This window comes from Pyxicephalus adspersus, chromosome 1, assembly GCF_032062135.1.
Source record: "Pyxicephalus adspersus chromosome 1, UCB_Pads_2.0, whole genome shotgun sequence".
Taxonomy (NCBI): Eukaryota; Metazoa; Chordata; class Amphibia; order Anura; family Pyxicephalidae; genus Pyxicephalus; species Pyxicephalus adspersus.
Genome location: NC_092858.1, coordinates 146001148 through 146013850, shown reverse-complemented (window position 1 = coordinate 146013850; position 12703 = coordinate 146001148). Strand labels below are relative to the sequence as shown.

The 12703-nt window shown below is 37.2% G+C and overlaps 1 protein-coding gene across 1 annotated transcript in view; it reads right to left on the bottom strand.

Moving 5' to 3' along the window:
- Window positions 1–974: 974 nt before the first annotated feature.
- The window catches only part of LRRC75A (leucine rich repeat containing 75A), a 163192-nt gene continuing 151463 nt past the window's right edge, over window positions 975–12703 (bottom strand). The window contains exon 4 of the mRNA XM_072430082.1: window positions 975–9527. Coding sequence (XP_072286183.1) covers window positions 9008–9527 — 520 coding nt within the window. The 3' untranslated portion in view covers window positions 975–9007. The remainder of the gene's footprint in view (window positions 9528–12703) is intronic.

The following is a 12703-nucleotide window of genomic DNA, read 5'->3' as shown; positions in this document are numbered from 1 at the left end:
TGCACACTAAACACAGAAGAATAGAGAAGAATGACGGAGAATAATTCATCAGTCCATTCGGGGTTGAAGACACGACGTTCAAGATCAACCTTCTGTGACTGGTAGCTGCGTGTTGCTTCTGCTCTTTACTCGATGATTTTGCAGGAACTTCCGATAACGCGACAATTAAATTAGGCCAGATCCAACAATAAATAATTAGGGGGGCGTTAGGCCGGACTGGAATACTGGCTAGGCCGTATCTGGTTTAAAGGCCAGAGTTTACCTACCTCTGCTCTGCTCTAGAGGAACCCTGGTTAAGAAAAACTGGGTTAAAATTAGTCTGTGTTTCTTTCAGAGGTTTCTAGGGGTCCCATCACCAATGAGTCATTTTTACCAGTTTAAGGGACACCAATAAATTATTTTTGGTCTCTCTGTAAAGGAAGAATTCTTCTCGCTGACCGCCACACCAATATACTGTGAGCTGTGGTTATAGTAATTAAAGCCGGGGGTTTTCTGTGTAAAAAGGTTGAGAAAAGCTTATCTTTCACTTGCTAACCCACAAAATGATTCACTGCCAGCATAAGATGCAATGTCGGGCCACAGCTGGACATTCACATATTCAGATAACTTCCTGAACGCTGTTCTTCTGAACGCAGGACCCATACAACCTAGGAATGACCATCCACAACATAAGAAAGTCAATGGCTTGGACTTCCTTTACCAAATGACCACAAGGACACTAAAAATGGTCCTTTATCTTACCAAACCTCACATAACTCCTCGCCTATTTATTAAAATCACTTCGCTTAGGTAGGTCTATTTTTAGGAATTTAGGAAAGGTAAGTGCAACAACAAAACTTAGACCATTGAGTGTATATGTCACCTGCAGGACTGAAGTCATACAAATACATTAACAAACACATCTGACATTGTACAGTAAATCTGATCCCCCTTCATCTTTTTTATTTTATAGAACAAAACACTGAACCCATTACTTATTAGGCATATTTTGATTTTTATTTCATATTTTAGGAATACATTTTTTCTGCAGCTTAAAAAAAATATTTTAGTGAATTTGCATGTCATTGGTAACATAGAAGATGGAGAGTTCTGAATAAACATCATGCGCATTGAGCTGATCCTTTTGCAATGAATTATTTTACAAGAAATAAAAGTCGCACAACCTGTTTGTTTCCCGTGTCAGATGTTGCTTTACTACAGCCGTGATGAAGGATGATTAATAAATGACGGAAATATTCCCAGTGGACTTCTAGCAATATTCTGCAATCAGGCTGATTAGCGGAAGCAGAATAGAGAAGTTTTTTTTACGTAATTAAATTAGCGTGGTTAGCACTCTGGCCTTTGCAGCGTTAGGTCCCAGGTTTGTATCTCGGCCAGGACACTATCTGCATGGAGTTTGCAGGTTCTACCCATGTTTGCGTGGGGTTCATGCAGTGAGGTTAATTGGCTTTCCCCTAAAATTGACCTTATACTGTGATAATGAAATATGACTATGGTAGGGACATTAGATTGTGAGCTCTTTTGATAAACAGCTAGTGACATGACTATAAACTTTGTAAAGCGCTGCGTATATGTTGGTGCTATATATTACTGGCTAGTAATAAAATGCTGGTAAACTGTTTTACCTATTAAAGAATTCACAATTCTGTTCAGCCAGTCTTCTCATTACACATTTCCCCACACTACATAATCAAGAGTTGGCTTTACTATTTCCTGTTACAAATTTAGGTTTCCTGTGTCACCCACCGGCCTACTGGAGCACAGTGATCATGGAGATCCAGCAGCCATTAAGCTGAATGGAAGTTGGGAAACTGCTAAAATAAAGTTGTAAAGGGTACATCTGTGTGGTTTTGCAGTGGTGTAGAGCCTTGTAAATCACAAAACTGTCTGAAGAGGATGTATAGGAACATAAATATATATTTCAGCTGTATTTTTAGCGGTTTGCCCGGAGATCTACTTTATTACTTATCTGAATAAATTAGTTGATGGTTGTTACATTTAAGTTTGAATGCTAGGGGGAGGCTTTTTGGGCCAATTCTCTAACACTCTATGAGCCATGAAAAGTGTGTTAAGCACCAGCTTAAGGTGGACCCATGATTCCCTCATCTATCACTGGACCATGCTGGTCCTGCCCATTGCAAAGCACAGGCTCGCCATGATTGATAAGCCCGTCCCTATCACAAGGATGCCAGGCTCCATAGCAGTCTTCCTGCACACTAGGCTAACATATGGTGCATTCATTTGGTGACAAAAATTACTATTTCTCCATAAAAAAAGTGGCCAGCACCACTCACATAGACGTTCTTTGTGTGTGTATCCTCAATGTGTGTGAAATGGGCGCTCAGCAATACTAAGTAACATCCGTAAGCAATGCTTATATCAGCCACACTCTAGGTCAGTGGTCACCAACCTTTTTGAACCCATGGACCACTACATTTACCTGCTTTGGAGTTGGCGGTGACTCAAAGGGGAAGAAACCCCAAAGTGACAACATGATGCCAGAACTCCAGAGACACAACCTATCCACCGCCCTGAGCCTGTGATCCCTACAAGGGACATGGGTCACCGCTCTGGCAGGTGTGCCCCCCCAAGCGGGGTCCTTCTCCTGACCCCGCTCAGGGGCTCATCGGCTAGAGCTGTGGACCACCAAAATTTTCTCTTGGACCGACCACCGGATGGCAACCGCTGCTCCAGGTAAGTATTAGACCACAATGTGGCAAATGGCTGAGAAGTCCTGATCTAGATTAAAGATTGCTTGTACATTATTACACATTGGTTGTACTGATTGTATGGAAGGTTAACTTTATATGATGTATCCAGATTTAGTTTTTTTGTATAATCTGTCGTATCATTACCAAAGCAAATCTTATGTGAAATGACACAATCTCAGCCTTGCATATTAAAATGTGCCTAAATCTTATAAAACATGTGCAATATTTTGCACATTTCCTTTAAAGCGTATGAGGACACAGCGTCATCTAATGGTGTGACCGCAGAATAAACCAAGACTCTTTTCTAAAGGCATTTGAGGGGAAAAAAACTTGGTTTATACTTAAGTATATATATTATACTGCCAGATTAGAATTATATCAGATAAATGCTTTTAAAATTTCCTTTTTATGCTGATAAGTCATTTTGGGTTTACCACAGTCCTGATGGAAGGAAGGTTGTGCAATAACAGCCAAATAATAAACTCTTGTCACAGAAAACATCAAATAAAATCAGATATTACCATAAAACAGGATCATGAGGATAAGCTTGTCAATGAAAAACAAACATTCATAGTGCTTTTAATTATAGCAGTCACGTGCAGTGCACAAATTGGCCTATATAGTCCAGCAAAGGCAAAAATATAATAACTATAAACAATCAATTGATTTTCATGAGATCAGTACAAAAGACCAAATAAAATGCTAAGGGGTACAGCGTTTTATTGTTTGTACTATTTACTCAACCTGATTGTCTGACATTCTGCAATAATAGTAATGAAACAAAGAAATACAATCTGGAGACGGATCCAAATGCCTCAGTTGATTCTTATAGTATGACAGCTTTATCTCGTCAGGAGGAGCCCCTAACAATTCAGATTATGGGGAATTATTAGGTAAGAACACTATTATAGGTGTTGCTGACAGAAAACTAAACAGAGCTAGCAAAGAGAACTACAATTTATGAAGAATTAAAACTTAAGAATAAATAGTAGTAGTTGATCACATTCAGCTGGACTGGTTTGTAATGTTATAGACGTTTCGCAGCCTAACCAAGCTGCTTCATCAGTTGCAATGATATAAATGTTTGGAAGGCTGCAAAACACCTTCAACATTACAAAACCAAGTCACGCTGAATGTGACCAACTACTACTAGATAAAGACCTGATTTTACAGAAAAAAACAAAATTAGCCATCTGTCAATACTTCTCTTAATGGGCCTGATTTATTAAAGCTCTTCCAGGCTGGAGAGTGTACACTTTCATCAATGAAGCTGGGTGATCCAGCAAACCTGGAATGGATCTGGTCCAGGATTGAAAACATTTGCCAACAAATAGCAAATTACTTTTAGGAAAACCATTCCAGGTTTACTGAATCACCCAGTTTCACTGATGAAAGTGTATCCTCTCCTGCTTTGAAGAGCTTTAATAAATTAGGGCCAATAAATCCATATAAGCCCCAATGAATTTCGTGCATAACCCCAATGGATGTCAACTCCGATTAATATTGCCAAATAAAGAATTATATCTGAATTGATTTGGCGCTCTCATCCATTCTCTCCATATAGGATGATTGCTCGACATGCCAGACTTCAAAAAGATTTCTTTTTGCCTCCATCCATAGTATTGATGAGAAATCATTCTATTTCTTTATTAAAAATGAAAAACATCACAAAGATATCACACAATTCTTGCCAAGTTGTCTCAGCAGTTTTACTACAAAGCATTTAATGTATTCTCAACCTTATCTGCCATATCATGTCTAGGTAGCAACGTGTTTTACTTTTTATATTAATATACTTTATATCTTTTTACTTTATTCATACAAGTTAAAAATACTAAATAAAAACTGCCATTTCTTACATATATATAATATTTATAAAATTTTACTCTGACAAAAGATGAGACTTGTTGTATAGACATATAGCAATTGTTAATATCCAGGTGGATCCCTGTTACATCCAGGATACAAAGATAAAATAAACTCATTGCCCGGGCATATGTCTAGATTTTTCTATATGCAGTAAAAGGCACAGTCACAAAAATATCACTTACTTCTATATGTGTATAATAAATTCTTCTAGAAATCCTTTTATTTTCTGCAGTAAAACATGTAAACAGCTGTACAGGTATGGCCAACCTGTAGAACATTATCAATGCCAATAAATACAAGTTTCTTCATACAAAGGAGCTTCTGAAGACATTCACTAAAAAAGTAAAATAATTATTTCAGATATTTAGTAATTAAATTATATTTTAGATAAAAGAAGCACTGCAGCTAGGGTATGTTCCTATACACAGATAAGTTCCTGTGTAATATTTACTTATAAGAGAAAAACTTCAATGTCAGCTTGCATCAAAGATAGGGGGAGGGTGCATAGCAAAGTAATAAAGAAAACCCATACCTTCCAAGCTATGTGTACCTTTGCTCAGATAATTGTAAAAGTTATCAATAGTTCTGTTACATAAAGAATTTTAGGGTTTGTGCTTGCCTGATGGTGAAGGGGTATGGAACATACATGTGTCAGAATTAAGGGAGTGCCTGGGTTAGGGGGCATAACCCTGGGCCAGTACCAGTTGGTTATGTGCCAGCAGAGTTTCACCATTCTGGCCTCTGTCGGTGACAGCGGCTGAGGATTAGGTTGCTAAACCTGTTCAGATCTATGATCAGAATGGCGGGACGTCTTGCACTACCAATTTCTTTTGCCGCTTAGAAATGTCACGTGACCAAATGCAAGAGAAGCTGAAGCTGGAAAATGTTAAAAAGTTGTCATAATATACATTATCTTTTGGGAAACCCCTTCCTTCAACAGCCCAAAAAATCAATTTAACACCATGGTACACTTTGGCATATTTTGTTTAGTCCACAGGTTTTTTTTTCCACCACACAAGGGCTAGTTAGTTGTATTTTCCCCCAGGTTAAAGGTTCCCAAGCCCCAGACTAATCAATATGGTTGGGTAATACTGTCTTTTTAGCTCATGTCTTTCCAGATCTTCCCATCACTACTTATCCTTTGGAGAGCTGAGCTAAAGAGAAAACCTACGTGTTTCTAAATAAACACTTCTCCACAAAATACCGGGCCCTGTAACAAGAAAACATAGCCAGCAATGTGGCCCTGTGGCCAGCTAGCTATTTAACATAAAGCAGGTTCGGCCTGTAAAGGTTCATGATCAGAGCTTGGTTTGATCACTGACTATATCCAAAAATAAAGCAGATTAAATATAGTCTCAGAATAATCACCCATCCTACAAAATGATGCCTATTGAGTTCTAGTAATACTGAGTGATCAAACAGCTTTAAAATTATAAAAGAAGTCCAGCTGAATGTAACACACTACTGCTAGCTGATACACCTAAGAAAATAGAAATCTCAAAAAAATACAAACTAGGAGCAAGAAATCCATGTCCACCCACACAAGCCATCACATGGCACTTTGCCTAATACTAGGACAAGTGTTCCCGGGATATCTGCCATCACTGGCAAACCCAGAAGGCTTGACATTCCATTCATGGTATAAATAAAAATGATGAAGTTACAGGACTTCCCATACTTTCATGAAAAATCTAAAAAGGCCATGAAGTGTCCCTTCACGTGCTCAGCAGTACGGACATTACTGTCATTTACACCACATCACACCACCCTCGGATCCATGAAAGCTTTGCCTATAAAGTACCCCAAGTTCTAGAAGTAGAAAATAGCAGAAAAATATTCTAGAGAATAACATGCGCTATATCAATCAATTTTTGTTTTCACAATGCAACAACTTTTTTTGTAGCTGCTGCAACTTTTTTCCATCTTCATACACTTTAGCAATCTCTGCATGTCATCACAGTTTACTGATAAGCAGAAGAAGATTTCTAAGCAATGGGTGCCAGCATGGTTAGTTGTGGTTTGCACACAGAGAGCGTGTCACAGGGTGACAATGCAGGAGAACATTTGGGAGCGAGTTGTCACCTTATTACAGAAATGCGTGAAATAGGACATTGATAGCTGGATGACCAGGATTTCTTTTAAGGTGGAACTAAAATCTCATTTTGATAAATCCACGAACAGGCATGTGATTTTTGCCGAAAGTGATAGGCGATATACCTTCTGCAATAACTCTTCTTATCTGCTTGATTGCTACCCAGCTGTCAGGGGTACCTGGCTATCCAGACTTCCCTTGGACATGCCAAGAATGAATGTATGTCACCCTGGGCCAACCAATCAGGATGGATCGTCTCTAGGAAGAGAAAGTGGTGGCGCCCCGCAATGGAGCGGGGACAGGTGACTATCGCGGGTTTAGTTCTGCCTTAAGCAAAGCTGCAGAAATGTTGAAAATGACTTTTGAAATATCAAAACCATGTTAAATAGAATATATTTTAAGATAAAAGGGTTTACATATACTATAGAAATTTCTAGAACTGTGTAGATTCATAAAAATATTTAAAAATAAAAATTAATTTTTCATATGCTTAGCAAGATTGTTGCAAAGTTTTCTAATATTTGGATAGGATGGTTGTCTGCAGGTCAGATAATTAAAGGTACTGCTGTAATACTCTCAGCAGGAATACAGATATTTATACCCAGATAAATATATTGAACTGCATATTGAAAAAAACAGTGTAAATGGTATAGAAAATATTTTTTTTACCAGTCGGGACCATTTTGAACCCAAAGTGAAGCGGGACCATTTTTAACCCAAAGTGAAGATACAAGTCTTGCAGGGTTGAATGAATAATAGAAGGGCTGAAGTGCAAATTACAGCTTTGTCACCCACTTATGATTGAAAGCTTTATTATTTGGTTGTCTAAGCTCTGTTGAAGAAGAAGTTCATGGTTTCAAATGCTTGGTTCTCCCCTTCATGGTGATCATGTGACCAAAATCTTTTTTTGCCAACTGGAGAGAACGCGGAGCAGGGAAGTATTTCAGCCCTTCTATTACTCTGAATTTAATGCACCCAGGAAGACTGAAAATCCAACTTTATATTAACATTTGAGTTTATGTTAATTTTATTTAGCATTTCCAGCAGTAATAGATGAGTGGAATGGGAAAGGGAAAGGACTATCATCTACCAAAACGTCAAACAGGTAAAAGGACCATGGGGAGATGGAGGTGAAGTCCACAGATTCCTGCTTTTGGGTCACTAGATAGAACAATAAGGTGTTACATACAAATAAAACTCATCACCCTCTATTGTGCTGTTCATATTAAACTTGAATGATTTAGGTTCAAACAGACTTTTCCTAATTTATTATATTCTAATAACAGCTTATCAGGCAAGCGTTTCATTCACCCTTACATAGATAATGGCGAGCTGAAATGCCCTTTGGCTTCTATCATTTAGAAGCTGTACCAGTGAAAGTTCTAAACCTGAACTCCGAGGTCATCAATCTGCTGAGCCATTACCAGGGTGTGTTTTACTTTCTATTAATTATTTCATGGATTTTACATTATAGAACATTTCTACAGAAATGACTGCAGTCCTTCTAATGCAGGACAGAGACTCAATGAAAATGAGTAGTAGAATCTTGGTGGAAATAGCTCCCTGATAAAGAGAAGTATGAAATAAATGCATTATTCAGACTACCAGAATTCCACCATTACTGAAATATTAGTGGTCCTGCAGATATGCAGAAATGTATGAACTTTAATTACTTTACTTATAAACTTTTTTTTTTGTTTCGTATTACTTGACATCTTCTATAGTTACTGGTATGTGCTTTTGTCTTTGTCTTTAAAACGACTCCACTGCTAGATTTCTATTGGATCCAACCCAAGTGAATATTTACCCAAAACTGAGTGTTCCGGTGCTAAATACTTTTAGACTAAAGGCTAGGAGGTCAATGTAATTCTTAACCTAATCCACGTCTTAAGTTTATGATGTTCATCTTTAAATCTCAACGCAAGTGAGAGTTTTGATTTAATTTGTAATTTATACTATTTTGTTGTATATTTAACATTCACCCTAAGGCTAAAGTACAAGTAAAATGCACCCCTTTAGATGTCTTTAGATTCATATATGAACTATGTGTGATTTACCAGAATCATGACAATTTCAAAGATTGTTCAAGAGATATTTTTGGTAAATATAAAATAGTTTTAGACTTAAGGTAGAAGCTGAAAAGACCATTGCATTGGTACAGGAGATATAGAAAGTGCCCGAGTCTACATTGTATTTTGGCGGAGATGTCCGGTCATTGTATTAGAAGATTTGCTCTGCTTTCCTTAGAGCTTAGTAAGGACATCACTCCCCCGTCTCCTATGTTTTAAACATGATTTTAGGTTATCAGGTCAGTTTACATTAGGAAGCATCTTAGTTAGCTTTCTGGCTGTGTAATATTATCATCAGAACCACTAGTAACTTGTTCATCTTGGTTTTCTGTTGAATTATCCTGATTTTCCAAGTCACTTAATTGTCCTTCTCCAAATTCTAAAATGGTTGGCAGATTGCCCTGTTTGGGGCAACGCTTTTTGAGGCTGACTAAAAAAGGCTGCGGCAGTGAGAAGATGTCCACATTATTGCCAAGGTCAATCCAAGTCATGCAAGGAAACTTTTTGGAGTCTTTCAAAGCTTCTGTAATTTCCCTCAGGATGGCTTTTGTCAGACGGTTTCCATTGAGGGCCAGAGTGGTGAGGTGTGGAAGGGCACTGAGGACAGGCATGAGATGTAAAAACATTTCATCAGTTAGCTCGGTGAAGCAAAGCTCCACGTTTTCTAGCTCTTCTGAGTGGTGCTGAAGATAAAGTGTCACCCGTTCCAGATCCTTCATGATAAGGGGGATTCCAGACAAGTCTATGGAGCCGTCATTAGGTTTTCCAGACAAAATTGCTTTTAAACTGTAGAAAAAAAAAATAAAAAGAATATTTTTAGGCCAGAACCATAAAAATGTAACTTCAATTAAAACATATACATTACATATGAAATAAAAATACATTTTAAATCCAAGCTTCTCCATATTATTATGATAGACATTGGGCCTGATTTATTAAAGCTCTCCAAGGCTGGAAAGGATACACTTTCATCAGTGAACATGGGTGATCCAGCAAACCTGGAATGGATCTGATCCAGGATTAAAAACATTTGCTAACAAATAGCTAATGACTTTTAAGAAATCAATTCCAGGTTTGTTGGATCACTCAGGTTCACTGATGAATGTGTATCTTCTCCAGCCTTGGAGAGTTTTAATAAATCAGGCCCAATGCTCTGGTGCTTACACTTATCACAGCACTGATTGCCTCTGAAGAGTCAAGTCAAGACAAATATTGACAATCACCAGTATCCTGAATGCCAAAGTGATCAAGTACTACCTAAACACTGTGCATTCTCCAGGGTGCCACTGGAAAAAATGCTCTAAGTGGGGAAGCAAATGGTCCACTATACCCTGAAGTTGCTGGCTTTTTATTAGGAAGAAGTAGGGATCATCATTAGTGTTAACTTTTTCTTATAATTTTGTTTTTTATTATAAAAAGTAAAATGACAAACATCAACAACAGAAATCACATACAAAAGAAAACCCTATCAACCAAAACCAAATCAAAAAGGAGGGAATAAAACATACACTGCATACAAATGTGGTATATTACATTTACTAGTACAAAAAATGTGTAAAGAAAAAAAGGAAATGAAGAAAAATAGCAGAGAACCAGAGATTATACACACTCTATACAAGTTACCAAACTACACAGTTTATACATGTTGGATATATAACATACACAACAAAATATACAAAAATACAAATCACATCATTTAAACCAATAACCATACTCTAACATAACTTTGTAAGAAGGAAGACGTACAACAGGGAAGACAAAAAGAGGAGAGGAGTAAAAAAGAGTGGATCCAAGGGGTGACATATCTTTAAAATTCGGCTGTTCTCTGCTAGATTTGCAGGTTCCTCCATGATGGTGATTAGTGAAATGTTGAAATGTTAGAATCGGAAACAGGTGAGACTATAAAGGAATTTTATCTCTAGTAATATAGTCACTATCACCAAATTTTTGCCAGCAATAAGTTTTCCATGAATTCTAGGGATAAATCCAAACCAGAATAAATCTCAAGCACCTTAAATAGGGCATATAATAAAAACTCTAAACAAGCAGAAATACAGAAATACATAGGTGTGAACATTTTACATTGCATGAGAGAAACAACTAAAGCCAATGCTACAGAAGAACTATCCAAGTAGTGGGAAGATTATTTATTACTTTTTACTCTGTATACATTATGTTGTTTAGAAATAAAACATTGGTGAGATAGTTGGTATTGGTGAAATAGTTGGTGAGATAGTATGTATCATTCAGGCAGAGTAATAGAACCATAAATGTGGAAACATGTTAAATGTTGGAACAACAGTGCAAAAATGGTCCACATTGTTCCAAAAATGTTTAAACGTATGCAAAGTAAAGTGGGATAAAACATAGAAAGTAAGTAAATAAACTAAGAACTTTATTGAATTTTAGGCAGCTGGAATACAAGAGTTTACAGTGATTGCATAAGTGAACCTGGGTGATCCAAATAACCTGAATTGGATCTGTTTCAGGACGGAAAAAAATTTTTGACAAGCAAAATATTTTTTAGGAATGCATTCCAGGTTTACTGGATCGCCAAGCGTTATTCCATGATAGTCTATCTTCTCTAGTCTTGGAGAGTTTTGATAAACCAGTTTCCTAGACTTTATAAGACAGTGAGAGTTGGAGGGGTAGTGAGGTTTTATATAATCATATTTTATTAATAATGCTAGGCCTAGGTTTATGTAAATTTTATTAAAATACCCATATTTGTTAATAATTCTGGAACTTGGAATGTTAATGTTTGAACACAAACTACATATGAGCCCACTGCAGGTTGTACTAAAGCCACTCTATCTTCATTAGCATTACCACAAGCACAAATCTATGATGGGCCTAAGAAGCTTATGTGCGCACTGGAGAAAGTATATTGAACACAAAAGGATTTTGAAAAGTGCATTAAAATAAGGCACATACACAGAAGTGAGCGGGGGAAGCCGTAATCCTGCCAGGTTACAGCTAAGCTGGTTTGATCCAAATGGTAAAGGTTTGCAGTAAATGGAAGCACAGATAAAACATGTCCATACAGACGCCACCTGCTCCCAAATCAATTATCCAGTAAGAAAAAATCTTATCCATTCAAGAAAAAATATTACCTGTAATATACCTGTAATATAAAAGCAGGAAAAAAACAAACATAAAATCAAAGCAATAGCAAAAGATATAGCATCAAAGAAAAAAACTCCATAAAAGGCTGCATGCCATTTCCTGGAATCTGCAAATAGAACAAGTTTAGATGAATGAGGATTTAGCTATTCAATTCATGGGCTGTAATGATGAAAGATTGGAGGATGGAACCACAGAGGGGAAAAGGCTTCTGATACTCCCAGACATATTGAATGATATACAGCAGCCATTTCATCCATCAAATGATTGCCAGGGATCCCTTGAGATGGCTGACTGTCCACCCATCTGATGCCAGAGAAAATTGTGGTCTAACATGACCTGGAAGAATCACAAGCAAGAGCTCAACGATCTATTTACTTATCTATAAAGATTGATGGACACTCTTCACACAGACTACCCATTGAAGGAACATTTTTCAATATATTTTTTACAATTTATTTTAGCAGAACTAAAATTGCTTTAAAGTGTATTTATAATCAATTTTTTAAATTAGGTTTTGGGTTGCATTTTTGTAAGCCTCTGTAACAAAGTTATCAACCAACCCCTGGCTGAGGATTTTTTTCCTTCTACCCATGCTGCTGTTTGCATATTCACTGTGCCATTTTTATCTTGTACATCCATAGATATATGGTCCCAGAAATTTCAATAGATATGTGAGGCTGTCCTTTTTCAATGAATATATTTCATCCATGCTCCAGCTTACTTATGAAACTTTTACTTTGTGATCCTGCTAAGAAAATTCTCCAACTTCATTCAAACCTCTTACTTCTTATATAGCCCTGTGGAAGCCGAATGGCGAAACGCGTTGGGGAACAAGA